The 27,593-nt window shown below is 63.3% G+C and overlaps 2 protein-coding genes across 2 annotated transcripts; one reads left to right on the top strand and one right to left on the bottom strand.

Moving 5' to 3' along the window:
* Positions 1-646: 646 nt before the first annotated feature.
* On the bottom strand, positions 647-20,017 carry HIC2 (HIC ZBTB transcriptional repressor 2). Its single transcript, XM_070475720.1, has 3 exons — positions 19,942-20,017; positions 7,338-7,435; positions 647-6,251 (listed from the first exon to the last, which is right to left on the bottom strand). Exons 2-3 carry the CDS (start codon positions 7,361-7,363, stop codon positions 4,439-4,441), a joined length of 1,839 nt encoding a protein of 612 aa, XP_070331821.1. The 5' UTR covers positions 7,364-7,435; positions 19,942-20,017; the 3' UTR covers positions 647-4,438.
* LOC139037678 (collagen alpha-1(III) chain-like) lies at positions 7,384-14,323 on the top strand. Its single transcript, XM_070474668.1, has 11 exons — positions 7,384-7,604; positions 7,894-8,475; positions 8,589-8,614; positions 8,887-9,070; positions 9,201-9,568; positions 9,861-10,012; positions 11,057-11,242; positions 12,547-12,713; positions 13,490-13,680; positions 13,787-13,860; positions 13,964-14,323. The coding sequence occupies exons 1-11, from the start codon at positions 7,384-7,386 to the stop codon at positions 14,321-14,323; spliced, it is 2,511 nt and encodes an 836-aa protein (XP_070330769.1).
* Positions 20,018-27,593: the final 7,576 nt, after the last annotated feature.

Here is a 27,593-nt window from a genome sequence, read left to right as displayed (position 1 = left end):
TAAAACAGCTGAACAGAATGTACCGAGGGGCGCAGCAGCAGGGGCCACTGCTCTGGGGACTGGCCACCACGGGCCTGTAGCCGCCGGCAGTTCTGGAGTCCGGGGGCCAAGCTGCACGGACGTCCTTCCAGCCCCAGGCCGTCCCTCCTCCTGGGTCTGCCTCTGCCTGGGACCCCCACTTGGGTTCAAGAGGGACAGTCCTCCAGGAAATGGGACCTACTGCACCCACCCTGGAGACTAACCTCACCCCCTCTCCCACTCCCCTACCATGTGACCAAGGAGGGGTGGGCAGGAAGGAGCCAGCCCCTGCCCCAGCCCAACCCCGCTGCCCCAAAGGTGGTGCTGGGCACCGGCCAGACCTCACATCCTGGCCACCAGGTCCATGGCCCGTCTACACGCCCCCTGCTTCTCAAACTGCCTCAGCCGGCTTCAGCCAACAGTGCGGACCCCACTGCCCAGCTCACCTGCCACCAAGTGAGGACCCAGGCCCCTCTGAAACTCACTCTTAGGACTGAGGTGGGCAGAGGCCCCCACACACACCCTGCAACCCAACTACCACCTCCCAGGTCCTGAAACCAGTGGACAGAGAAAGGAAAGCAGTCGGTCATTTAGTGAAAACAGCCAGAGATCAGAGACCTCACACGAGTTTTGAATCAAGCTTTTAATGAAAAGATCATAAAATAACAGTATCTCGTCACTGTACATTAAGACTGCACGCTCTGAATGGAGACATCAGTGACCAGCTTTATGACACTGGAGGGCTCTGCACCCGCAGCTCTGACCTGAATTATCCAGACTCTGGAGGGAGGTGAGGGCAGTGTGGTGCCTGACAGCGGCGGTGGCCAGCACAGGAGTGCGATCGCGCGCCCCCTTCCTGGGAAGGGCGCCTAGCGGGACGTGAGTCTGCCTCCAGTTCCCAGTCAAGAAACAGCGAAACCCCATCCCCCCTCTCCGACGAGGTATTTGTGAATGGGCCAGCGCCCAACCAGGGGTCCCCCAGGGGGGGAGAGGGAAGCAAGTGGTGGGTGGGGGCAGAGGGTTCCCCTCAGCACCTGGCCCCATGGGGCCCCGCCGAGTGGCGGGGAGGAACCCCGGGGACCCCTCCTGCCCCGAGTGAGGTCTGTTATGCAGCATATTTGAGGTCAATAAATTACAGCAATAAATAGCAAGGTGAGGTAGGGGGAGGGGCTCCCGGTAGAAAGTCGCAGTGGGGTGACAAGCCGGGGGTCCCGGGCAGCCTCGACTCCCACGACGCACCCCCACCCCCTGACGTGGAATGTCACACCGGGCTCTGGGCGGGCCTGCTCCACCCCTCCAGGCATCAGATTCGCGGGCTCTGTGACCACCGCTGCCCGGGGGAGCGGGGGCCTTGGTCCCTTGCACAGGGCACCGCCAAAGGCCCGGCGCCTCTGCTTTCGTCCCCAAGCCGCGGGGAAGGGCGGGCGGCCCTGCCCTCCTGGCTGCCCAGGCCTCGCTCCGGCCTGGGATGGCTGCCTGGAGAGAGGCTGGGGTCCACCCGCCCCATGATCGATCGCACTCCTGTTAACGGCCAGTCCAGTGAATACTGACGGGTGGGGCTGGCGGACAGCCGGCGCCCCCGGGTGGCGGCCGCCGGGAGCACACCCGGCTGCATGAGGTTCTAGGTCCAGTGTCCGTTTCACAGGCTGAGGTGTATGGCTATGCTGCGCGTCTCTGAGATTCAGATCTGCTTAAAGGTCCGTCTTCTCTTCTTTTTTTTTTTTGCAATCCTGGAGGAGCCTCGGCAGCGGGCTCGGTCTCGCGGGGGAGCGTGCGTGGCGTGGCGGAGCCCGGCCTGCCGCTCGCCCCCGAGTCTGAGAAATAAATACATTCATCACTGCACAAACATATTGATACAAAAACAACACTGTTCCGAGTGTTCGCACCGTCTGTGTAGGTAAGGACCGGCCCAGTGAGCCCTCCCACAGCTGGACCCGCTGGAGTCTCCGCGGAGCCGTGCGAAGGTCCTGGCTTTTTGGCTTGAGAGGGACCCTCACATCAACCCAGCGGGGGTCTCACGGGCAGAGCAGCGGGACAGGGTGCACCTCCATCCCAGGGCCCAAGCCCAGACTCGGTTCCTGCAGCCACAGCCGAGGCCGCCCTGCTGCGCCAGCTGGCCAGGACCGCTCCGCCTGGCCAGGAAGCCCGGGGGCCGGTGGGTGCAGGCCCCCGCTCTTTGGTGCCAGCTGGGCTGGGAGGAGGGCTCCGCGAGGGCGGGGCCTCCACGCCGCCCGACCAGGGCGGCCCCCCTGCCCGTGAGCCCTCCGGGCCGACTCAGGGCCTCGGGCGGAAGGTGGGGGCTCACCAGACTGGCCTTACAGCTGCTGAGGTCTGAAACTGTAAAAGTTTATGTAAACAATGAGATAAATATATTAGTATCTTTCTTTTCTGAGCCCATTGAGGTTCCATATGCATTCAAAATGTGCTTTGGTTTAAAAAATAGCTTTTGTGAATTTGGGTGTGAGCTTTTTTTTTTTTGCTTTTTTAAAAAAATCCTTTCCTACATGACATCTGCTATTTTGTTTCCTGTTTCTCCGAAACATTCAGGAATTAAGTGACTAAAGCAGAGAACTGTAAGCCGCCCTGGGCCTCCAATGGCCTAATCTCCTGGTGAGGCTCTGACACACACGTCCACACACTCACGAGCACGCACTCCACGTGAAACCAAGGGAAAAGGAGGACAAATCCAAGTGTCCTGTGAACCCAACCCCGCCCCACAAACCCTTAAATAAGAAACTAGTGTTTTGCTTTCTTGTTAAAATACAGAGAAGGCTTGATCCAATACTCGGGGCGGGCACAACACTACGCGGCACGAAGGCCGCCTGAGGGCCTCTACGCCCCGTCCCTGAGGCTCTGCCCTGAGCCACCTGCCTCACCGGGGCCGCGCCCACGGGCGTGCGCAGCTCCCGCTACAGACTTCTGTCGTGTGGCTTAAGTGCTGATGGGGGGGGTTGGGTGAGCAGAGGGGCTGGGGGGTCCTGCCTGACTTGCTGGAACAGGCGTCCCCAGAGGGAAGGGCAGCGGGCTCAGCAGGGCCCCGCACAGCCCGAGCCCCCACACTCCCCATGCCCTCCACCCGGGTCCCTGGTTTCAGCTGGAGGGTCTCTGGAGGGGAGAAGGGATGACTCTGGAATTTTTGGTCTGAAATTAAAGTAGAATAAAAAAGAGAAGAAATAAAAGCAGGAAGCAAAATGAAGGAGATAAAGCCGCTGGTCCAGCCCTGTGGCTGCAGCTGGCTAAGGACAGCTGCCGACCTCATGACCTCGGCCCAAGCGAGCCTCTGGAGCCCTGCAGGTGTCTGAGGCTGGCGGAGCCCAGGGTGGGGGTGGGCTCAGGGTGAGCCCATGGGGGCCGCCAGTCCGCCCAGAGGTGCCAAGCTGAAGGGGGCTGGGCACCGGCCAGGCTGGGGCTCCTGCTCTCCGGAGGGCAAGCCCTCGGGGGCCAGGGGCCGGGGCGGGGAGGGGCTCACTTCCTCCCCTGCTCCCGGGCAGGGCAGCGGAGTGCCCACGCCCACCGGGCCGGGTCAGGGCAGCAGGCTGGCCAGACGCGCACGAGACACGCAGGCGCCCTGCTGACGGGGCCCAAAGGAAAACACAAGTGTCGTGGCCACAGCTGCCATCACCAACCACGTCCTGTTAAGTCAAGAGGTAGCAAAGGTCAGAAGTCTCTCCACCTTGATGGGGGGGAGGGGGGGTGACATGATGCACACACACGCTGCACGCGCGCACACGCGCACGCGCACACACACACACACGGAGAAAATGGAAACGTACCAACCCCGCACCGCGGCCAGCCCCCCGCCCCCCACACCTTCCAGTTCCCACACTCACATACACATTACACGGGGTTTTCTCATAATCAAAACAAGTACCTCTAAACAAAGAAGATTCCTGGGCAACTATGGGAAAGCACTCTCCTGAGGCGACCGGGGGGCTCGGGCCCAGGGGAGCCTTTGGCCGAGAGGGGCTCCTGGGCCCGGAGGGTGGGCCCTGGCCGCAGCCGGGCGGGGTGGGGCGGCGCCCCGTACATTCAGTCTGCAGACCCAGGCTCAGCCCCGAAGGGCCGGGAGGAAAAAAACCTCTTACTGGTTTTGGTTTAAAAAACAAAATTCAAAACGAAGAAAATAACAGATCAGTAGGAATAACAGCCACACCGGCCCGGAAGGCTCTTTAGCTGTGGAGAGGTAGGCGGTGGGGGCCCGCTGTCCCAGCGCCACTGAGCGGTTACCCCTGGCTCGGGGAGGGAGGGCGCGGACCCCTCCCTCCGGCACCGCCCCCCGCAGAGCCAGGCCGGCCCCGCAGCCCCGCCCCGCCCGGCGCGCGGGCCCCTGGGAGCCACCCTGCAGACCCCGCGGCGGCGGCTCCGCGGAAGGGCCGCGGATTAAAGCTGTGGGGGGCGGGGCCCGCCGGGTCTTTGGCTTCTAGGAGGGGGAGGTGTGCATGCGCAGGTGACTGATGAGGTTGCGCTGCTGCGTGAACTTGCCCCCGCAGAGCTGGCACTCGTAAGGCTTCTCGCCCGAGTGCACACGCATGTGCTCTGTGAGGCGGTACTGGCGCGTGAAGCGCATGCCGCACTCGCCGCACGCGAAGGGCTTGAGGCCCAGGTGGCTGCGCATGTGGCGCGTCATCGTGCCGCGCTGCGTGAACATCTTCCCGCAGATGCCGCAGGGGAAGGGCCGCGCCAGCCAGTGCGTCTTCTCGTGCTGCCGCAGCGTGGCCGCGTCCTTGTATGTCTTCTCGCAGGCCGAGCACTTGAAGGGCCGCGGCCCGGCCGCCAGGGCCGCGCTGGGCGCCGACAGGTCCTCCGCCTCCTCGTCGGCGCCCGCGCTGCCCGCCTCGTAGGCGCCGCCCTCCTCCCTGAGCAGCAGCTCCTCCTCAGCGTGCGTCTCCACGTGCGCGTTGAGCTGTTCCGAGCTGGGGAAGCCCTTGGCGCAAGGGATGCACACGTACAGGTTGTCGCCGTAGGGCGCCGGCTCGTAGCCCTCCTGCCGGTACACGTAGGGCGCGCCGGCGGCGCCGCCCTCACTGCCGCTCTGCGCGCTGTCCTCGCTGCCATCCTTGCCGTTCTCCTCCTCCTCCTTGCAGGGGTACGGGGGCTCCCCGAAGGGCCGGCCCGCCGCCGCGCTGCCGGCCAGAACGCCATTGGGGACCCTGTCGCCCAGCCCTTCGGCGTCCTCCCCCGGGCACGGGCCCTTGGGCGCCACATCCCTCCGCTCAAACGGGGAGGCGGCTACGGGCTCCTTCTTGGCCCACTCCTTCTTGCGGGCCGAGTGCCGGAGGCTCTTGCGGGGCGGCGGCCCGCCCGGCCCCTCCAGCAGGCACAGCGGGTTGTCCTCCGCCCCCTCCAGATCCATGGGCTCACTGAGGGCGCCCCCCAGCTCGCTGTAAGAGGCACTGTTGGCGACGGGAGGGGCAGAGGTCGAGAGGGGCGAGCCTTCCTGGCTGTCACTCAGCTGGGCTGGGTCGTCTGGGGTGAGGGAGGGCCCGGGGGTGGCGGGGGGCACCGGGGGGCTCTTCTTGGACAGGTCCAGGCCCAGCTCCTGCTCGCAGCTGCCGCCACCCCCGTTGGTACTGCAGCCGCTCAGGCCGGCCTCCCCGCTGCCGGGACAGACCGGCCGGCCCAGGCCGTGTGCGCCCTCCTGGCTCAAGCCACCCAGAAAGAGCTCGTCGTCGGAGCCTTTGGCCTGGGAGAGCTCCTGGGGGGCGTGGGCCCCTTTGCGCCCGTCCACGAGGCCCGGGTAGCGGGTCTGGATGACCGAGGCCGTGGACAGCCGCTGGCTGCGGGGGGGCCGCCCCAGGCCAGCGCCACCCCGCCCGGAGCCAAAGGGCTTGCCAGCTCTCTTGAGCTTGCGCCGGCAGAGGGCCGCCAGCTCGGGCAGCTGGAGGTAGCTGGCGGCGGTGAGCAGCGTGCTGAAGTTGGGCTCGGCCGGCGGCTCGCCCGGCAGCAGGCGGCCCGTGTAGATGAAGTCCAGGATCTGCTGGAACACCGCGGAGCTGACCATGTCCGTGTCCAGGCTGATGAGGTTGTCGTGCAGCACCAGGGACTTGAAGTAGACGCTGCTGGCGGCCAGCACGTTCTTGTGGGCGCGGAAGACGGCGTTCTCCACCATGACGATGACGTCACACAGGAAGCCCTGCGTGCGCTGCTGGTTCAGCTGCAGCAGGAGCTGCTTCGAGTGGCTGGGCAGCTCCATGTCGGGCCCCATGTCCCCGCGCCCTGCCCACACGCACCACCTGCAGGCACGAGCAGACACGCACATGTCAGTGGGGGCCCTCCTGGGGCCTCCCCCCGGCTGCCCGCCTGCCGCCAGCCCATCTGCACACTTGAAAAAGCAGGGACAACGGGGGCACACACGCAGGACAGACAAACCGGAGCTCCGTCCCCTAGAGGAAGGTGACCCCACGCCCAGACGGACCCGCAGCTGAGCAGCAGGGATCATGAGGGGACAGAAGCCCCTGGGGGACACATCGCCTGCGTGGGCGCGCAGCGGTCCGCCGTTCCGTTCCAGCTGGAAATCGGATCTGCATGCAGAGTCGCCCAGAGAGCACTGAAGCCGCCTTCTCCTCAAATACCACGTGGGCTGGTTGGACCCGCAGCCTCCAGCAACGTCACGTGACGCTGCAGCCCGGCCATTCCCCCCGTCCCCCCGGCCTGTGCCTTGGAGAGGCGGCCTGGCCAAGCTGGGTACCACAGGGTCTGAGCCTGGTAAACCCCACAGGCTGGCCAAGACGCGCTGGGAGGAACCGTCACTGGGAACCACTGCGCAGAAAGCCCCAAGGCGGCTGTGCCAGGCACGGCCCTGCCCTTCCGGCTGCTCTGGCAGGCGCGCGTGCCCACCTACAGGGGCCTTCCTGTCCCTGTGCTCAGGGCCCGGCCCAGGAGAGAAGCGCACTGCCCCAGCCTTTCTCCAGCCGGGATCCAGGGTCCCCGCCCTGCCCCCTCGGGAGGGGTCGCTACCTGCTGTCCTTCCCTGTCCTGCACCTGCCCTTGTCTGAAAAGACAGAGAAGCCCCTGCATCCCTGTCCACCCGGGAAGGCTCTGCGCAATGCCCACGTGTGCCGGCACTCGGGTCGCGGGAGCCAGCTCCCCTCCCTGCCCTGGCCAGCCAGGGGACAAAGAGCCCAAGGCGCACAACACCTGGCTGGGGACACCGAGGGCAGGAGGGCCCGTGAGCCCACAGCTCCTCCTCCCCCACGCTGCCAGCGCTGCCCGCACACAAAGGCCGGCGGCCAGCACGCAGGCGGGCGCTCAGCTGCCCGAGTCCCCAGGAGGAGGAACAGACCCCGCCCCCTGCCGCACCCCCAGCCCCCCCAGCCTACCGGAGTGCCAGGGGCCCAGAAACCATGTGAGCAGCAGCCAGGGGGGATGGCCTCCTCGAGTGCGCGGCCTCCCTGGGGGTGCATCAATGCCTGGTCACCTGCGGAGAAGGTGGACACGGTTAGCACGCAGGCCTCTCAAGGGGGGAGGAGCAGCTCGGGGGGCCAGAGCCAGGCTCCCATCTGCGGCGGGGACGGGCCGTCCGGACAGCTGGGCAGGAGGCAGCGACCACAGTGCCTGCAGTCAGGCCGGTGGCAGGAAGGAGGCAGGTGGGGGGGCGCTCGGCCGCACCCCCACAGGAAACAGGGTGCTCCAGGGGCCGCCTCGGTCGGGGGAGTGGGGGGACAGGCACGCAGCTCGCGGCGGGCGGGCAGGGTGGCAGGAGGCCTGGGCAAGGCCCTTCCAGGCTGGCCACATTTACATAACAAAAGGTCAGAAATGGAGGCGCTGGTGCAGCGGGCTATTTATAAGATCCAGTCTCAACCGCTTCTGGCTCCCCAGCCCCCTGCCCTGCCCTGCCCTTCCCTCTGGGTCTGCGCTCTCCCCCTCCCTGCCCAGAGCCCAGCCCCCTCCTGCCCAGCCCGGCCTGACCACATGGCCCTCGCAGGCTCGCCCTTTCAATACCAGCCCGCCAAGGCTGCTGGCAGCTGCCGCCAGATGCGGGCAGGCTTCCCGGCCCCCCCAGAGCTTCAGGTCCTGGGAGAGGGGTCCCGAGGTCCTGGCTGCTTGCCCCCCCACCACAGCAGGCCTGGGCGCCCTGGGCGTGGAGCCAGGCAGGAGGTGGCGGCCGGGGCCCGGAGCCCCTCCCTGCGTGCCCCTCCCCCGCCCAGGGCCAGGGCAGCCCAGCAGGTCCTCAGGAATGTGCCCAGACCCGGGGTGCGGGGTGGCCGGGAGGCCTCGCTCCAGCCTGCCAGCTGTCTCCTGCCCCCAGCACAGCTCCCCGCTGGCAGGGGTGGCTGGGGAAGGGGCCAGCCTAGCTTGCCAGCAGCTCAAGGCCCGCTGGTGTGGGGCCACTGCTCGGCCTGGCAAAAGCCACCAGGGGCTGGAAAGGCCCCGGCAGCCAGCCCAGCCGCCCCACCCCACGCTGCTGCCTTCTTCCAGCGCCCACTCCACAATGCCCAGGGCCCGGCCGATGGACAGGTCAGAGAAGTGGGCTGGGGGCTGTCCCCGCTAGGCTGACCCTGACACCCCCCAAGGAAGGGGTCTCTTGTGAACAGAGGCCCTGGGCGACTCTCCCAGCCCTCTGCCCCCAGGACCGCTCCCACAGGGCCGCTGCTGGGTGAGCTGACAGGTCCTGGCTGAGGTCCCGAGTGTCCTTCCCCCCCCCCCCAGCTCAGGCCTCAAAAGGCCAAGGTGGCCGGCCCTACAGCTAGGCAGGGCCCCCGGCCTCGTGGGGGGGCTCTCCTGGCAGCCGGGAGGGCAGGAGGCAGTGAGAGAAGCCCTCAGGTGCTTCACCCGGATTTCACAGCAGCAGGTCCAGCTCGGCCTGGACTACCACAGAGCCCGGAGCCGGGGAGGCTGAGCCCAGCCCTCAGGCTGCCCATCCTTCAGCCTCCACGTGGGAACGCCCAGGAAACACTGGGCAGCCCTGCCTCGTCGGGGCCTGGCAACAGGTGCCCCTCCCTTCAAGCAGAGACGGGGGCATCCCAGCCCACCTCCGGCCCACCAGGGAGCCATGGGCCCCTCATGATGCCCACTACCTGGCCGCCACGCCCCAGGGCCTGAAGCACAGCGGGTGAGTCACTGAGACCGCAGACTCACGCTGGCCACTGCCCCTCAAGCCTGGGTCCAACCAACCCGGCAGGACCACCTGGCGCTCCAGGTGTGGCCCCGACAGGTGTGAACCGGGCCCTCCCGGGCTGCAGGAGGGGCACCTGGAGGCAGAGCGAGGCAGCCCCAGCCGCCCCACGCCAGCCTGACAAGCATCCTGCCCACAGGGAAGCCTCCAGGGCATGCCCTCCGCCTCCAGTGCAGATGAGACTGGGACCCTGGGGGTTAAGCAACCTGCCCAAGGTCACCGGAGCAAACCAGGAGCAGAGCCCCGCTTCCGACTTTGCCACCCAGGACGACCCCCGTGTCTCCTCCCCCCAGGGGCAGGATGGGGTGCCGGGTGGCCCTCTCCTCCCCCAGTCCGACGGTCCACTGACGGCCTCGCCGTGGGGCCTAGGCCACACCCGCCGCTCCCTGACCTCCGCCGACTCTCTGGCTGCCCTGCAGGTGGGGCTGCTGGCGAGTAAGGCCCCACGGCCCTGGTAAGCCCAGGCCTGGATGCCCGCCAGCCACTACTGGCTGGTCTCCCAGACCGTCCTCCTGGAAAGCAACGGGCCCTGTGAATGCCAGAAGCCCTGCCCTCCTCTTGACGGGACGCCCAGGAAACAAACGCTGGGGCTCGGTCAGCGTGCTGGAGACACGCTGGGCAGGACCCGGGTCGGGCCTCCCAGCCTGAGCAGCGTGGGAAGAGGCGCCCACCCCACCCACTGCCCAGAGCCTGCTCCCGATGCCCACAGCCCCTCTGTCCCACACAGGCAGCCCACCTGGGGGGCTCACGGCGCCACGCAACGCCTGGCAGGAGGCCACGCCCACTCTCACCCTCCTCCGGCCGCCTGTCACCTGCCTGCACGAGGGGCTGCGGCCGCTCCCCCTGCTGGCCCTGGCACGGATGGCCAGCGGGCACTGGGCAGGCGTGAAGCACGGTCCTGCAGGGAGGCTCCGAGCAGGAGCGCTCAGACGGGGAGGAGCAGGGGAGCGCTGCCCGGGGTGAGATCACTGCTACGAAAACATCCAGATGAAGTGCCCACCCTGCCTCCCCCTGCCCAGAGGGGCCTGAGCACTTGGGAAGGGGGCAGCGGGCAGCAAAAGAGAGGAGCCTGGACGCAGGGAGCCCGTGGCAGGCTGGGGGTGCCACTGGGGAGTGTCCCCACGTGGCCAGGATCCAGGGCCTAGAGGAGCTCCCACAGCCACTTCCTACTCGCCCTGCAGGCCGGGTCTGGGGAGCAGATTCAGGGGACGCAGAGAGTCCGGCCTCACTCTGACCCCAGACCCAGAACCTGCACACACTGGACTGTGGGAGACCAGCTTCCTACTCCCCAGAAGGCCTGGAAGGCAGGAAACCCCCAGCGACGGGGGACAAGAGGAAGGAGGTGGCCCCCAAAGGGAAGACACCTTTCCCACGTAAACACGCCCGGAGTGACTAGGAAACGGGGCTCGGCTCCCAGGGCTGTCCTGGAGGTGGGACGGGGCCGCAGGTGCACGAGCGGTTGGGCTGCCTACTGGGAGGGACCGGCACCATCACCCACCTGCCCGAGGCACCTCCTCAGCCCAGGGCCCCTCCAGGACGCAGACTCCGACACCCCAAGTATGAAACAACCCGAGAAGCTAGAAACCTCTCACGCTAACCAACAACTCTCAAAGATCTAAAAGACAAAATAAACTATCACCTTCCGTCACCACTTCTCTGTACTAGATGAGGGGATGCTTCCCCACTGAACAACAGGAAGAACCCCCTCAGGGTGGAGGTCCTTCCCGGGAAAGGGCAGCCAACCCCTGCACCTGCGTGGCGGCAGAGACACCCGAGCGGCTGGCACCCAGGCCCCACGCCCTGCCCACAACAGAATCATAGAAACAAAACCCAAACTGGGTGGCAGACAGCAAGGACAGGGTTCAACCGGCTGACCAAAGACTGAAAGCGGACTTCCGGGCAGTGACAATGGTCGGACTTTAGAAAGACCAAGATGAGAGGCACGCAAGCCCCAGGAGCCAGGCAGGTGCAGAGCGCCGCGGCAGCGCGCGGGCCAAACCGGGGGCAGAAGCGCTGACCACGGGCACATCCCGCAGCCGCCAGCAAACGGGGGAGCAAGGCAGCCAGACCCTAAAGGGGCACAGGCGCCCTGGGCAAGGTCAGAAGCAGGTGAGGACAGGAGGGGGGACCAGGGAGTGGACAGGACTCGAGGACACACGAGGGGCTTCTGTTCTAGACGTGGGATATGTGTCCATCTGGGAAGAGCCTGGGGTGCGGTCGCTCACAGTTGGCACACTTCTTAGGCAGGGTCAGTGCAGGACCCGTCCCAGGGCTGACGAGCAAGACCACCCAATCCCAGACTAATCACAAGAACCTGAGGGGAGAAACAGCCCTGACGGGAAGGAAAGAATCCCCAAGCCCAGCCAGGAACCTGCAGGACACCGAGGGACCACCTTCAAACCTCTCGGAGGGGACTTCACCCTCCAACGCAGGAGCTGTCGGGAACTAAGACCCCCTCACGCCTCGTGGCCAAGGAGCAAAAAGACGAAGCGATACTGGAACAGAGTCAACCAAGGCTTTAAAAATGGTCCACGTCAGAAAAACCTTTACAAATAGAAACCACCAGAAACCACTCATCAGGGTGGGCAGGGGTCGGGCAGCCGAAGGCAGCACCCACCAAGACACTAAGTGCTCTGGTGTCCAGCTGACACCTGCAGGGGGCGGGGAGCGGCTCTGCAAACCCCAGCAGGCACGCCCAGGAGGCGCTGGATGAGGCCCAGGATGGGGGTCAAAGGAGGCCACAAGCAGAAGGGTCTGCCTGGCCTGGAGGGCCTCCCACCACAGCCCAGGGGCACGCCAAAGTGACCACCAGGTTGCTCCAGTCCACGACCGTAAACGCACAAGCAGACACATCTCAGGCACTCACCAGTTTTTAAAAAATCATTTTTAAGGATAAAAATAGGGAACTGCTGAAGAACACACTACAGGCTGTGCCCTGGGCCTGTGCCCTCAAAGGAGGTCCCACCAGTGCAGCAGGCCCTGTAGCCGACCACAACAGGAGAGGCTGAGCTCAGGAAGGCAGCTAGACAGGAGGGTCCCGGGACTCGGCGGGAACCCGCTCAGAGCTTCATCAGAAGGGACTAGTTAAGGGACCACGTCCAGTGACGAGATGTGAACAGCCCTACCTCCGCCACAGGAAGCAAAGCGGCCCGAGGGGGTGACCATAGACTGCTGAGGCGGGGCAGAAAGCAGGACTGCGGGGACCCGCGGGATGGGGCACAGCGACTCCCAGCACCCAGCTGAGTCTCAGAAGCACAACCAGCACCCCGCTCCATGGGCAGGACAAGCCCGCCGTCCGAGGACCCGGACAAGTGTGGGGAAGTGGCATGCGCCCACACTGAGAGGTGGGGACCCCAGGAGGGATCGCTTCTCACAGGGGCGACGTGTGCACGTGGCTCGCGCCACCGCCTCAGGTTAGGAGAGCCAGCATGCTGGCCGCGGGGGAGACAGTTTCCGGATCCAGGGAAGGGCCCCCCAGCCACGTGGCCGGGGACGCGGGAGGCCCGCGCAAACCCGCACACCGGGGCTTTGGGGGCCAGGCCCACAGGACATGCCCAGGAGCGACTCCCCCAGGAGGAAGGTGGGAGCCACGGGGAAGGAAGCTGCAAGTCCAACACAGGTGCCCCCGCGAGCTGGGGCCGTCAGGCCTGAGTTACCTTCCCAAACCCGGGCCCGTCCAGCCCTGCCCCGGCTCAGGGCTCTCGTGGACTCCAGGGCCTAGATAAAGCCCACGTCGGGGCTGGCCCGTGGAGGGCTTCCAGAGGGCCAGGCCGCCCCTCCGTGGCCCCAGGCACGCCCGAGGGCCGCCTCCTCCGAGTCGCACCTATCTCCCCCACCAGCCGCCAACACGAGCTGCCACCCAAGGGGCTCCCAAGGCCAGGGACCCTGGGTCCCCCCCAGCTGGCAGGCAGGCCAGAGGGGACAGGCCGGGCTGAGGGAAGGAAGCCCCTCAGACGACAGCCAGCCTTCCTCGATCCGACACTTAAGCTCAACGAGCAGCAGCCTGACGCTGCACCTGTGGCCAACTCACATCTGGTGGCACAGGGCCCCAGCAGCCTGCCCTGTGCTCACACCCAGCCCAAGTCTGCACCACCAGGCACTGCTCATCCGGAAAGCAGTCGCTCACGGAGCTGATCAGATCTTCCCGACGTGGTCGGATGTGGTTAAAGAACACGCGTTCCCGTCACCGCAGCCACGTCACAGGAGACCCAGAGGCCTTTCTCAAGACCCTCCCTGGCCTCCCAGGCCACAGCACTGAGCGCGGTCTCCCTCCGGTGGGAGGCCCCCCATTCACTCCAGGAAAGGTCCCCAGGTCTGAACCACCACCGTGCCCATCAGCCCCTCTTTCATGAGCAGTGGCGGGCAGACGCGGCGCTGTCGCAGACACGGCCTGCCCTGCTCGCCCCAGAGAACATGCGACCCTGTGTCCCCTGGAGTCGAGGCTCACCGCGGGGCCTCCCGCACGGCTCTGCGGCCGGCAGCCTGGCCCAGGCACCCAGGTACGCGCCACGGCCAGCACCGAGGTGTCGGCGAGCAGACAGAGGCCGGTGGGGAGCGTCTGAGTATCCTGAGTGTCCAGGGGACCCCAGGGCTCTGCAGGCCACAGACAACAACCGTCGGACACCACCTCAGACACTCCCGCCCCCCCTGCAGGCACCGCACAGCACCTGGAGCAAACCGGCCTGACGGCAGGGCCCGCGCCCCCAGCTGCTCACCTGGAAGCCCAGGTGAGGGCCTACACCTGAGAAGCGGTTTTCAAAGACAAGAAACGAAACACCACTTTAGGGGGCCTCCGAGAACAGCCTCAGAAGCAGGACTCGCCGCCTGCAGAGCGGGCAGCCCCAGGGGCTGGGCACCGAGGCGGCAGAGGAGCAGGGTGGGCTCCAGGGGCACAGGTGCCGCCTGCCCAAGGCGCTTATCAGTGTCCACGTGCATGGAATGCAGGCTGTGGAGAGTGCCCCTACCCTGCCCACAGCCTCGGGGCGCAGACTCACCCACCGCAGCTCCAGGGCACCCGGGCCCGGCCCCCACCGGCAGCCTGGCGGTCGCGAGGAAGACACCCGCTGGGGGGGGGCCCAGGGCTCCTCCCACAGCGGCCAGGATTGCCCCGGCCCCCCAGGCCCTCTGCCCAGAGATGACCCCGTGCGCCCCCACACTGCCAGCACCTCAAGGAGGACCCACCAGCTCTGACCCACCCTCCTAGAAGGGGCACAGATCCAGACCCTGGGGCAGAGGAGAAGGACCGTTTCGGGAAGGGTCCTCCTGGCCCTGAGGCCCAGGGAAGCGATGCCGGGTCCACACCGGGTCCCCAGCAGTAGCCGCCCCCACCCAGCAGAACCCCGACGGCCCTCCAGAGAAGGGGTTCCCCGCCCACCGCCCTTGAGTGCGAGCCTGTCCCGTGGGCTCACTTCACCCCCGAGGCCCCACCAGGAGACTCCCCACCGCGAGCGGAGCCTGCCTGGGCTGCTCACACAGCGGGGCTTGCCCAGGGCGCCCGTACAGGCCAGGAGCCCCAGAGGGAGGCCCGCCCTCTCATCCCGCCACCCCCACCACCCCGTCCGGAGCTGTGGGCACCTTCTTCCTCCCGGTGTCCAAGCAGAGCTGCTAGGAAGAAACCGCCAGCCCCTCTCCACCAAACGGAAGGGCCTCGGGCCCCGGGCCCCGGGGAAGGGGGGTGAGGGAGCCACACAGCCCAGGACCGCTCCCTCCCAGGGCAGAGCCCACGGGCCCCTGTGCCACACGTGCGGGACGCGAAGAGCAGACGAGGGGTGCCCTGACTGCTTCCTGCTCCGAAGGACACCCAGCGGCTGCTGCCACCCTCGCCACACCCAGCGGCCTGGCCGCGCACCGTCCGCCGGCAGCTGCCCAGAGCAGGCGGGGGCTGAGTGCCGGCTGCCCTCAGACAGAAGGAGCCCGGGTCGAAGGGGCTGGCTGGCCAGGCCTCACCTGAGGTTCTGGCCCCAGCGCCCCTCCCAGCCCTCACCCCACCTCCAGGCCGTGGTCAGGGGCTCCCTCACACACCATCCTAGGTAACAACCTCAGGGACCCTCTCTCCCAGGCACCATGAGATCAAGGCGAGAAAGAGGGGGCAGGAACCAGTTCCAGGGGCCCCAGCAGCAGCCCCAGGGGGCTTATTTGGGAAGCAGGAAGAGCTCCCAGGTCCCCACGCCTGGGGAGAGAGGCCAAGCAGGGCCTCAGAGGGCAACCCGGAGACCAGAGCAGGCCGCCTGAGAGCCAAGCAGGGCCAAGAGCAGCAAGGGGTCCCCGGGACCTCCTAGGAGGTGCTCCCCAGCACACACCAGCCTGGCGACCCTCCCACAGCCACCTGAGGAAGAGGGGCCGTGAGAAGCGTGAGCCCACTGCACCCGAGGCTCCTCCAGGACCCTGGAGCCTACAGGGGGATCGGCCGGTTGGGCTCGCTCTGTAAGCGGGACCCCATGGGGCAGCCTGGGACCACCCCTGCTCGTCTAAGGGGACTCACCGCTCCCTTGACCCTGTTATCTACAAAGATTCACCTCCTGGGAAAGCAGTTGTGGGATCCACTTCAAAGGCTTCAGGGAATGTGGATCCGTGGGCTCCAGGTGATCCCTGCAGAGCGGAGCACCAGGGCCCCCACCGGGCAGCAGGCTCTCGGGGCCGGGTGCAGCCCCTGCCGGTCACAGGGCAAGTTCCCCAGGAGCCGGGGGTGCCGCCCCAGCGTCCTGACCGCCACCTCTGCGCCCCCTTCTCGTCCATCCTGCAACTACTCACCAGAGCTCACTGCTAGCTTCCGAGCAGCACAGCAGAAGAGCCACAGGCCTGGAAGCAGGCTGAGGAGAAGGCCAAAGAGCTGTGACCCGAGCCTGGGCGAGGGAGACCTCCAACCACCTGTGTGTGCGTGGGGGGCGTTCCCAGGGCATGGGGCAGCCCCTCTCACTCTCGCCGGAGAACCCACCTCCAGGTGCTACTGGGGAAGAAGCCCAAGGCCACGGGGGCAGCGCAGGCCACGGGAGGTCAGTGCGCACAGCGACCACTCCAGGGCCGCAAGAGGCCAGCTCCCCACCTAGAGGCCCCCTCCCCACCAAGCCCGGCCCCGCCTTCCCCTGCGAGCCTTGGAATTCCCAGGAGCGGGAGCGCCCCGGGCGCCCCCAGAGGCCGGCCACCTGCCCTTCCGGACTCCTCCCTCCTCGCCCGCACCCACGTGCTCGCGGAGGCGGCCCCTCACAGGAAACAGGCACGCACCGACCGCACTGGCGGCGCCCGGGCGGAAGGGCCCGCTCGAGCCCCCAGGCCCCGCCCCCACCCCACCGGCCGGGCAGGCGTCTCCGTCTCCAGGGGTCTCAGTTCGCTCGAGGCCTGGCCACACCCTCCCGGGCCGCGCGCCCCAGGCCCTCCCCTCACTGACGGCGCTGGGGCCTGGAAGCGGCTCCCTCCAGGTTTGACCCCCGCCCCCACCGAGCGCGGGGGGGGGGGGGGGGCACTCGCAACCCCACCCGCCCCCACCTGCTTTTCTGGCTCGGCCGCTCCCAGGAGCCCTCCCCCAGCCCAGGTCCCTAACCCTCGGGCGAGGCCCCTCCCAGCAGGAAGCGCAGCCCGGCCGCCGGGCCGAGTCAAACTGGCCCCGCTGGCTGGCAGCCCCTAACCCAGGGGGAGCCAGGCTGGGACCCCGAAGGCCACCAGCCCCAGGCTGTGAGTGAACACCGGGTCCGCAAGGGCGCTGCATGCGCAGCACAGCCCGGGAAACTCACAGAGCCTCCACCTCCCGGCCAAAGGCGCGCCGCTGGGAGGCAAGACTGAGCACCAGAGGGCAGAGACCCAGGCCAGCCCCGCGCACTCGGGATGGGCACCGCATCTATTCTCAAAACACTTCGCTGAGCGGATAAAGGGCCACTGCACAGGCTCGCGGGTGCCCGACAGCAGCGGGGGCGCCGGCTTCGCAGAAGCAGCCACTTACAGGGCCACGCTCCTGTCCCCCTCCTCCTGACTGAACCCTGCCTCGCCTTCCCAGACCACAGGGCTCCCCGTGAACACCCTCCTGCAGCCGGCCGGCCCTCAGCACCTCCTGAGGTGCCCAGGGCACTCCCCCGTGTCACCTCGGGTTCCCGGAGCCAGTGTGCCCAGCGGCTTCCCCAAGCTGAGCTCTGGAGGACCGCGAGATGTGCTGGTGAACTCCAGCCCTGTCCTCACTTTGAAAGCACGTTAGAGACACCGAGGCCCAGAGGAGCCCATCTCGGTCCAAGGCCGCTGGAGAGTAAACAGCGCTGAGGCCAGTGCCCCTCATTGCTCCCAGAGGCCCTCCTCAGTCAGGCGCTCAGGCCAGGACCAGAGAAAGCTGACCTGTGGTCTCCTCTCTGCAGATGCAGCTGGGAACAAGAGCCCTCCCCGCCCCTGTGATCAGTCCCTGGCGGGGGGGCACACCGGCCCTCAGCCCCGGTGGGCAAGGCAGGCCAGCCGTGGGCGGGGCCGACTGCTGGAGGCCACCAGGCCAAGCAGGAGCAGGGCGGCGGGTCCCCTGGGTAAACTGGACTTTATTCCTTCCTCGCTCCGCGACTCTCCAGAACTGCCCTGCCAGCCCTTGCGCGGGGGTGAGCTGCGGCTCAGACACTGCCCCCACCCCGCTGCCACCTCCAGGCAGACAATGAGGACTCGGGGAAGACAGCAGGCCTGTCAGCTCAATAATGCAAAACCCTGTTGCTGAGTCCACGACAGCTGACTTCAAGTGGATCGGAGGCTGTGCTTATTAACAAAACGAGAAACCTGATCCATGGAAAGAAAACACTACGCGGGGATTAATCCAGGGCTGCAGCTCGTGGAGAAGGCCGGGCCACTGGCCAAGACCGGGCAGGGAGCACGGGACGCGGCCTACCTGTCCCTGGCAGGTACCTGGCTGCAGGACAGGGCACATCACCTTCGCCCCCCTCCTTCCAGCAACTACAGCAATCATTTCAGTTCTGCTTTAATTAAAGGCTTGGCTCCCTCGGGCTGCTTCTTCCTCTCCCCAGAGCCAGCAACCAGAGGGAGATTTTTCTTTTCAGGAATTGCTTGTAAAAGCCGAATGACTAATCTGCAAGTCCCAACAACTGGCAGGAAAACACTGCAGAGAGAAACCCTGGGCACAGCCCCAGCACTCGAGCCAAATGGCCAGAGGAACTGGGCAACGGGCGCTCAGCAACACCCCACAACCGGCCCGCAGCCGGCTGGGAGCCCAAGGGAAACAGACCAACTTGGGAGCGCTGCCGCCAAGGCAGGTGGGAAGCTCCCCGCCAGCCTTCCCAGGCTACTGCCTGCCCACAGGACCTCACAGGACTGACTTCCCTGGCAGGCAGGGCCACTTATTCCAGACCTCAAGTATCAGCCTCTCACCCCCACCCCCCATGGTGCTAAGAGCCAGCTAAACTAGCGATCTCACCGCACAGCTTTGTCTCTGGAGGCCAGCCAGTGGCTAGCCCATCTGCCTTTTTTTTAGACTACTGCAGCGACCCTGCTCTCTGCTGAGCGGAAGCCCACTCCCAGAGCCAGGGCTACAGACCAGCCACATGGCCTGTGCTCTTGAAAATGTCTGCTGAAAGGCCCAGGGAGCCCAGATGCTGGCAGATGGGAACGCAGGAGAAGAGTAAAGCCAGGAGCCAGGAAGCAATAAACGCTAGCTCCAGAAAGGGCCTAGTATGGGTGACACGGCTCCATCCCTACGGCCAGGGGTGGGGGGCCTGGAGAACACCCCCAGCAGCTCTGGAAGGCCCCTCCGCTACCTGCCCCCTCCACCACCCCCCGCCCCGCACAGCCCTGCGTCCATCAGTCAACAATCTTCACCCACAGGATTCCTACGGCAAGGCTCGGCCCCTCCCCCCGCCACAGATGTCAGAGAGAGGGGCGGCCTCCCCGGGTGACGACTCCTCCTGCCGGGTTGGGGGAGCCCGGGACCCTCGCTTATCCAGATGTGCTTGGCAACTCCTACGGGCGAAACACACTGGAGGTGGAGGGGACCCGAAAAACGCGGTATAACTTCGAAACCGTCCCGGCCCGGGCGGATCCACAGCGGGCTCCCTTCCCCGGGGCCGACTCTCCGCTGTTCTGGGTGGGGCCGCTGTGGAGCATTTTATCTGGGCCGCGTCCCCTCCTCCCCGTAAGTCACTAACACCCCCACCCCCAGGGACAGGGATCGCCGCCTCTCCCCCCCAAACACCCCACCCCAGCTCCGCCTGCGTGAGTATGAACCATGCTGGCAGATAAACAGAGAGTGACACGCCGGGCCCTGCGGCCCCCTCCCCCTGCCAGCCGCCCCCTCCCCCAGCCCATCTCTCTTCCTGCCGAGCGGCCGCCTGCACCAGAGGTCTGGGGGCAGGGCCGCGCGCCCACCCGCCGCAGGGCCTGGCCCGGGGGAGAGGCCCCTCCAGGCCGCCCCTGCCCCCGGCCCTGCCCGCGCGCAGCCGTGCCCTGCGGGCAGCGGGCCGGGCACAGCATGAAGCCCCGCGAGGGGCGGCGGCGGCCTAAAGGGGGCCCGCCTGTCAGGCAGCGCGGCTCCCCGGGCCGCTCGGACCGGAGCGCGGAGGAGCAGGCACAAAGAGCCGGCGCCCGCCGCCCGCAAGCCCCGCGCGCCGGGGGCTTTGTGCCGGGCCCCGCCGCCTGCCCCCCTCACTCACACACACACACACACACACACACACACACACACACACCCCGCGGCGGGCGGGCCGGCGGCTGGGGGTCCCGCCCCCCTCACACGCGCGCACGCACACACACACACACACACACACACCCCGCGCGCGGCTACCCCTCGGCGCGCGCCCGCCCACGCCCCTCTCCCGGGCGCCCCGCGCCCCTCACCTCACCTCGTGTGCGTCGGCGGCGGCGCTCGCCCGCCGGCCGGCCGGCTCTCCCTCGGCCTCTTCTTCGGCGCCGCCCGCGCCCGCCCGCACCGCCCGTCCGCCCGCCCGCCCCGCCGCCGGCTCGGCTCGGCTCGGCTCCCCGCCCCGCGCGCCGAGCGCCTCTCACAGCCGCCCGCTCGGCGCCATCTTGGAACCTTGTGACGTCGCGCCGCCCGCTCACCCCTGACCCACATCTGAATGGGCGAGCGGCGCCGCGGGGGCGGGGCCTGCGGGGGCGGGGCCTGGCGGCCGCTCGCGACGACACGGGGTAGGGGCGTGCGGGTGGAGCCCCGGGACCTGGTCTCCCCCTGCCCACGGGTGCAGGGACGGCGCCGCGACCTCAGCCCCAGAACGCCCGGACCGCACCCCCTAGAAGGGAGCTCGGCCCCCCCACACGGAGCCGACCCTCCCCCCCGCCTTGAGCCTGACCCTGACCCCTGGCATCCCAGGTCCGTGCCCCCCCCCGCCGCGGGCGGCCAGCGTGGTCCGCAGACGGCCTTGATCTGCAGAAGGAAGCCCTGCAGCCCGCCGGCCCTACCTGCCCCGAGGGCACGGGGGTCCCACTCGCCGAGCCCAGCCGGCCCCTTCCGGTGGTTGCAGCCCCTCGCGGGCCCCTGGGGTCAAGCGACGCGCCCAGGTTGGCAGGCGGGACCCAGACGATTCGGAGGGGCTGGAGCGGGCCAGGGACTGCGACGTGCTCTAGGGGGTCACTTGCTGGACCGCTCCTTACTTTGGACACCAGGTAAATACAGGACATCGCACCTGAAGTCTTTGAGGGGCCCAAGTTTGCCGGCAAAACTAGAAGCGCGTTCTTCCAAATAAACTTGTACGTTTAATGAAACTCTAGTTGGACGGTTATCAGACTTAACAAAATTCTCACTTGACCTGGAAGAGTAAACAGCCCCAAACAGCTATCATTTCCCGCCTTAGGAACGAAAACAGGAACGAGGGTGGACTTGCCCGAACATATGAAAGCAAATGCAGCTACTGCACTCAATTCAGAGCACTCTAACCCAGAAACAGAAAACCTACAGGCAGGTCCCAGAAACGGCAAGAACGTGATGAAAAGGGAGTATGGAACATCAGCGGCGAATCTAAGACACAGGCCAGGAATAAGCTCAGGGGAAGACTTATTGAAGAAACGACTGAAAAGCTGTCAACGCCCTACTAAACCAGAGACATGCACATTAAAACTTCTGTTTGTTTGCTTTTTTAACAAATCGGAAATCAGTTTCAAATGATAACCTTCACACATAGTCAGAGGTCTGGTGGGTAATCATTCTCCTGTACTACTGGAAGCATATAAATTGCCTCAACATTCCTGAACATGAATTTGCCAGTGGAAGCCAAAAATAAAAACGTTTTAAAATGATCATTACTTTGACAGTAATTCTTTTTCTGGAATTTTGTGCTAAGGCAATTAATGGCGTTTGTAGACTGCATGTTTGACTGTCCTCTTTATCCAGACTGGATTCGGAACCCTGGTGCCAGGGAGCACACCTGAGACTTATAGGCACTCCCTGGTCATTCATTTAATTTGCATTTGAAAATTATTATATGGGGGACAATCCTCAGTGTCTTTAATAACATATAACAGAAGAGAATGTGTGTATGTTTAATTGAATCACTTTGCTGTACACTTGAAACTAAAACAACTTTATATATAAATCAGCTGTATTTCAATAAAATATTTTAAAATTAATGTGTGATTATGTTTTTCAAATGCCCTTTGAAAAATCATACACAAAGTAAGTGACAGAAGGGAATAGGTTAAGCTGTCCACAAGAGAGAATGGTGACAGGCACTATGAATGGTATTTATAAGGACATTTTACAATCTAGATGCATGCGAGTGATACGAAGCAAAAAATAATATTTACGTGTTGCATGCAAAGTATTGATCCATGGAAAAGCAAATGAAGAAAATACATCAAAATGTTTACAGAGGTTCTTCCTAGAGTTTGGATTTTTTTCACACAGACAAATTTTAGTGTTGTTTTATTATAAAAATAATATTTCTATTTGGAACAATTTTAGCTATACTGTGTTTTAAAAGATGGGAGGAGTCTCATCCTCCCATCTGTGCTCTGAAGTAACATTACCAGCTGTGCATCCATGCTTCCTTCTCTGATGTCAACATGTATCTCTTCATGTGTCATGAAAAAAGACCTCACTTTTTGAAAAAAAGACCTCACTTTTTTTTGAAACTATAAAATAATACACTATATAAGCGGTAAGTCACTATAAAACCTACGTTTGCCCTTTGCCCCCTAAGACTTATCTCAGACATCTTTCCAATGTGTGTGCCCAGGTTCATTCTCTAATAGCTGAGAACATTGGAGTGTATAAAGTTTCCATAAACACTTCTCTTAAGCATGGCTATGCAGGTTATTTACAGTTTGGAATTTTAAAAAAGAATTTTTTTAAGTCCTTAGATATATATCTTACATATTCCTGGCTTTACATGTGTGGAATAGTTTTCTAGAAGCAAAACCTGTGGGTAAGGGATATGTGTGTGTTTTCAGTTTGAGTAGTTCCTGCCAGATTTACTTGCCCAAAACGGTGTAGCAATTCAGATCCTACAGATGAGATTTTAATTTTTCCTACCTTTAACTTTCCAAAACATTCCAAATTTTCCATACTTAGTACCTGTTCCTTTTCAAGTCGGGGGAAAAAAATCTGGGGTAAGGGTACGATTTCTAGATCACCATGAGCAAGGCTCTCACCATGCCCCTCCTAGCTGCTGGGCAGTCTCCCATGGTATTCCCACCTCTGCGGTCCAGTCCACTGCCAAGCCCATTTCCTGCCCAAAACTTTATAACATCCAAGTGTGATTATTCTCCCACAGTATTATTACATAGCTACTTAAAAACCCAGTGGAAAGGATTGATGTACAGCGAAAACAGCAGATTTCAAAATTTTGTTTTCACTGACAGCAACCTTGTAAGGCTACATTTGTCTGGAAAGGATCGCGGAACTAGAAAAAGCACACGGTAGCAGGATGGGAGAGCCAGTGGGAGCCAGATATATTCTTCTTGTCTCAGCTCTCTTGATTGTGTGTGTCTGTGCAGAACCTAACCTCTCTGATCACCGTTCCCATCAGTCACTTGGGAATAGTCATGGCACCTGCCTGGGGGTATCCCGGGAGGATCCAGTGACAGGAGGCTGGGTGGGTAGAGCAGAGTCAGGCTCCGGCAAGTCGTGGGCAAAGGAACTGTGCTTGCTGCGTCATGGGGGGTGGCTCAGCAACGAAGGAGAGCTGATCGGCTACATCTTTAAAAAATTGAACTATCGTTGATTTACACTGTTGTGTTAGTTTAGATGTACAGTGCCGTGATTCAGTTCATATACACACACACACGGCTTTCCAGATGGCTCGTGGTAAAGAAGCTGCCTATCAAGCAGCAGTCTCGGGTTCGATCCCTGGGTCGGGAAGATCCCCTGGAGAAGGAAATGGCTATCCACTCCTGTATTCTTGTCTGGAAAATCCCATGGGCAGAAGAGCCTGGGGGGCTACAGTTCACGGGGTTGAGAAGAGTCAGACACAACTTAGCAACTAAACCACCACCATATACACACAAACACATATATAGTTATTTTTCAAATTCTTGCCCCACATACGTAATTACAAAAAACCAAGAATAGCTCCCTGTGCTACAGTCGGTCCTGGTTGTTTCTCTCTTTTCTATATAGTAGTGTGTATATGTTACTTCCAAATATCTGGGATATCCCTGCCCCGCCCCCACCATCTGCTGCTTCTACCATCATCTCTTCTGATATTAAAAAAAAATGAAAAAATAAAACACAAAATATCCCCAAAGGGTAAATCACTGCTTCTTCACATGACAGCAAGATTTAAAAAATATAGATGCCCGATTAAAATTTGCATCTCAGATAAACAACTAATAATATTTTAATGTAAGTATGTGCCATACAATACCACATCTCACCTCCCTCCCGCCCCCCCATGCCCCGTCCTGCCACCCTGCCCCAAGCCACAGCAGAAAACTCCACTTCTTGTACATGCCGTGACTTCTCCTCCCACCCCCGGGCATGGGCGCCCCCTGGCTCCTGCCGCCTGGGCCACCCTTCTTCCTCCCCCCTCCACCTCTGCCTGGAGAGCTCCCACCCAGTTCAGATATCACCCCCTTCAGGAAGGGCCCCCACTGCAATCCCCGGCTGTCTGCCCCGACCCAGCGCGGCTGCTGGACAGGTGCCTTAAGGGCAGGAAGACTGTCTTGTTTGTTCTTGTAGACCCAGTACCCAGCTCATGCCTGACCTCAAACAGGCACGCGATGAAAAGTCAAAACGGTGAGTGAGTCTCTCCAACCCCCTTCCCTCTGCAGCAATGCACCCCATCTGTTGCTTCTCCCAAGCCACGAGGGCCTCATTCATTCCCATCACAAGGGGCGGCGTGGCAGGCGGTTACAAACAGCGGACACACAACGGACAGAGTGGCGCTGGGTCGCCCAGCAAGGAAATTGAATTTCCCTTGGAAGGGCAGCAATTCCACCTGAATCTGAGATGCTGGTACTGGCGGCCAAGACTCTAGGGACTGGCAAAGCATGTCACACGCCTGGGCTTGCTGCTCTTCGACATCACAGGAGAGGCATGTGTTACTGCCCCACTTTACAGGTGAGGCTCAGAAACGTTGAGATCACCCTCCCCAGGTTCCACAGTGGAACACAGCCCCAACTCTGACAGGCAGCCTCTCAAAACATCTGAAGAAAGGCTGCTCCCACACACCTTCCGTCCAGTGAAAGCCCTGCCTGGGGACAGGGTCTCCCCCCTCACCAGCCCCCTCCCATCACTTTGCAGTCCCGCAGCCCCAGGCAGAGCCAGGCACCCTGAACCCCAGAGAGGCCACAACCCTCGAGTGTCATTCAAGCAGACGCCCTGCCCAGGACTGTGATCACAAACAATCTGGGGCACGTGGGAATGAATGAATAGGTGCGACCCAAACGCCAGACTCTGGGTGGGAGGCAGGGTGAGCAGAGGGTACAAACCCCTGATGGGAAAGAAAGCTTCGCGGGGCACCCAGACGAGGAGGCAGGCAGGGTGGGTGTCAGACGCAGAGACTCATCGGGGTGTGCGATGAGAGCTGGGAGGTGGGCAAAGTTGTCAGCCTGGGCCAGCATCTGGGGTCTTGAAAAAATATGTGCGGGAGAGCCTGGCCAACCGGTAACCCAGAGGAGGCAAGACAGCCCTGGAGCCCAGCCGAAGGCGAGGCCACCATCCCTAGACAGGATGGGAGGGGCGGAAGGTTTGTACTGTTAAGTCGGCAGAGACAGTCCGCCAAGTGAGAGAAGCAAGATCCAGAAAAATGTGGACCATGTCATCACCTTTACGGGTTTTAGAAATTATAAATGTGTCTCCATTCCTAGTGTTCAGTCGCTAAGTCGTGTCTGAATCTTTTGTGACCCTGTGGACCGTAGCCCGCCAGGCTCCTCAGTCCATGGAATTCTCCAGGCAAGAGCACTGGAGTGGCTTGCCGTTTCCTTCTCCAGGGGAATCTTCCTGACCCAGGGATTGAACCGGCATCTCCTGCTTGGCAGGCAGATTCTTCACCCCTGAGCCACCAGGAAAGCCTGCTTCCATTCCTATATATGGTTGTAAATTCCTAAAGAAAGCCTGGGCAGGAGACCCATGGGAGTAGTGGGTGTGGGGGAAGGGTGGGGAGCAGGCCTTCACCTTTAACTCAAGGTGCTCCCGTGTTGTTGGATCGCCACCATCATGTCTATGTACTACTTCTGTTATTTCTTTATTTAGAAAAACAGGGAATTCCTAGGTGGTCCAGTGGTTAAGACTCTGCACTTCCACTGCAGGGGGTGTGGGTTCATTCCCTGCTTGGGGAACTACTGACATCCCACACGTGGCACAGCACAGCCAAAAAAGAAAGAAAGAAAGAAAGGGAATGAACCAGGAAGTAAAGCCAAAAATCTCAGGGACGCCTCCCCTTCTTGGAAAGCTCTGCTGGCCCCCTACTTGCTTGCAAACTCCCGCAGGCCTGCGCCCCGCGCTCCTGGTCACCCCGCACCTCGCTCCCCAGGTTCCTGGTAGCCTCCACCGTCAGAATGCCAGGGTTGTTGTGAGATCTGTCTGCAGGAGACTGCAGCCCGGGTGCCTGGACCCGGTGAGTGGACGGACGAAGGTGGGGACCGATCCTGGCTCTGAGCAGGGGAGGCTGGCAGGCCTGTGTCTGGAGAAGCCCATGGAGTGGCAATTGGAACAGGATCCAGATCCTGGCCGGGCCACTGACTAGCCGGCTGCCCTTGAGCTGACCTCCACCAGCGTTGATTTCCCTGCCTGTGAAATGGGGTTGCGAGCAGTCTCTACTCATATGGCTCAGGTGGGCCGGCAGGGCCTGTCGATGAGGAGTGGGGCGAGGCGGGCAGAAGCGGGGCAGGAAGAGAGAAGGCAGACCCCTCCTGAATCCTTGCTGGGGGGGCAGGGTCTGGGGGGCTCTGCCTGGTTGGCTGCCAACGGGATGGAGTGGACCAAGGCTGCACAGAGTGGGGAACCCTCGGAGCTTCCAAATTCTAGCTCCGCCGTTTGCTTTGCTTCGGGGAGTGGGGGGTGAGGCTGGGGCTGGGGGGGCTCCCTGCATGGTGGGGGAGGGACCAGCTCCCTCATGGCTGGACACCAGGAAGCCCTTGGGCTGGGGCAGCAGCCTCTGGTCGCAGTCACGAGGGAGGCTGGGCCCAGTGGCCCTTATCTTGCCTGACCTTGTGGGGCTGACCACTCCCTCCTCTGAAAAGGGTGGCCCCCTGCCCTCTGGGAGGCCTCTTTTCTCCTTAAATCCCGATGACCCCGGGCTGGGGCCCCAGCACCCAGTTCTGCCCCTTGGCCCACCACCCTGGGTGCTCCACCCGCCCCAGCCCGCACTACCTGCCTGCCGCTTCCCCCCGGAGCCCCTGGGGCGCCTCTGACTCAGCAGAGTCTTGCCCGTCCGCTGCCCCCTCCCCCGGAGCCCTGCACACAGAGGGCCCGGTTGCCCAAGCCCTCACTGCGGGCCACTCCCAGGCACTCCAGCCCTCCCCCACCAGCTCAACCAATTTGAATTCCTGACCATCCCGGCCTCCGGTCTCCTCCCTAGACCCAGGCCCTGCCCCCAGGCTGGGGGAAGAAGCCGTCCCCAGAGATAAGGGCAGGGGGCAAAGGGACACCGCAGGGGCTCAGACCCCCTGCTTGGCCTCCAGCTCACGGAACGACCTTGATGAATGACCTCCCCTCTCGGAGCCCGAGTTTCTCCCTCTGTGGAAAGGGGAAATAATTACACCCCTGGGAGGGTGGCCTCCAGCGTACGTGGGCCGGGGCACTGGCTGAGGGCTCCCTGAAGGTCAGTTCTCACCGGGAAGTGTGGCCACCGAGAGCCCCGGGCCAAGCCTTTCTTAAGGCGGCCTCTGGTTTGATGTCTGCTCCATGCCAGGTCGCCAGGTCAAGATGCCTGCATGCAGGGTACGAGGAAGGGGGAAGACCCAGTCTGATAGGGGAAGCAGCAGAGTTACTGAGTAACTCCAGGCCAGGGGACGGTGCCTGAAGGCTGCCCTGCTCCTGGGAGGGGCAGCTGAAGGCAGTGGGGGAGGGCGGGGTGGATTTGGGAAGCCTGGGGCCGCC

The sequence above is a fragment of the Odocoileus virginianus genome, chromosome 12 (genome assembly GCF_023699985.2).
Source record: "Odocoileus virginianus isolate 20LAN1187 ecotype Illinois chromosome 12, Ovbor_1.2, whole genome shotgun sequence".
Classification (NCBI taxonomy): Eukaryota; Metazoa; Chordata; class Mammalia; order Artiodactyla; family Cervidae; genus Odocoileus; species Odocoileus virginianus.
This window is presented reverse-complemented; position numbering and strand designations above follow the sequence as displayed.

Coding starts and splice junctions, on each gene's coding strand:
- HIC2 (XM_070475720.1), bottom strand. CDS start 7,363: ATGGTTTCTGGGCCCCTGGCACTCCG. Junction 6,252..7,337: donor TCTGGGCCCCTGGCACTCCG/GTAGGCTGGGGG, acceptor TCGTGCCTGCAG/GTGGTGCGTGTGGGCAGGGC.
- LOC139037678 (XM_070474668.1), top strand. CDS start 7,384: ATGGCCTCCTCGAGTGCGCGGCCTCCCTGGGGGTGCATCAATGCCTGG. Junction 8,476..8,588: donor AGGGCCCGGCCGATGGACAG/GTCAGAGAAGTG, acceptor CTCTGCCCCCAG/GACCGCTCCCACAGGGCCGC. Junction 9,071..9,200: donor CAGGGCCTGAAGCACAGCGG/GTGAGTCACTGA, acceptor CCCGGGCTGCAG/GAGGGGCACCTGGAGGCAGA.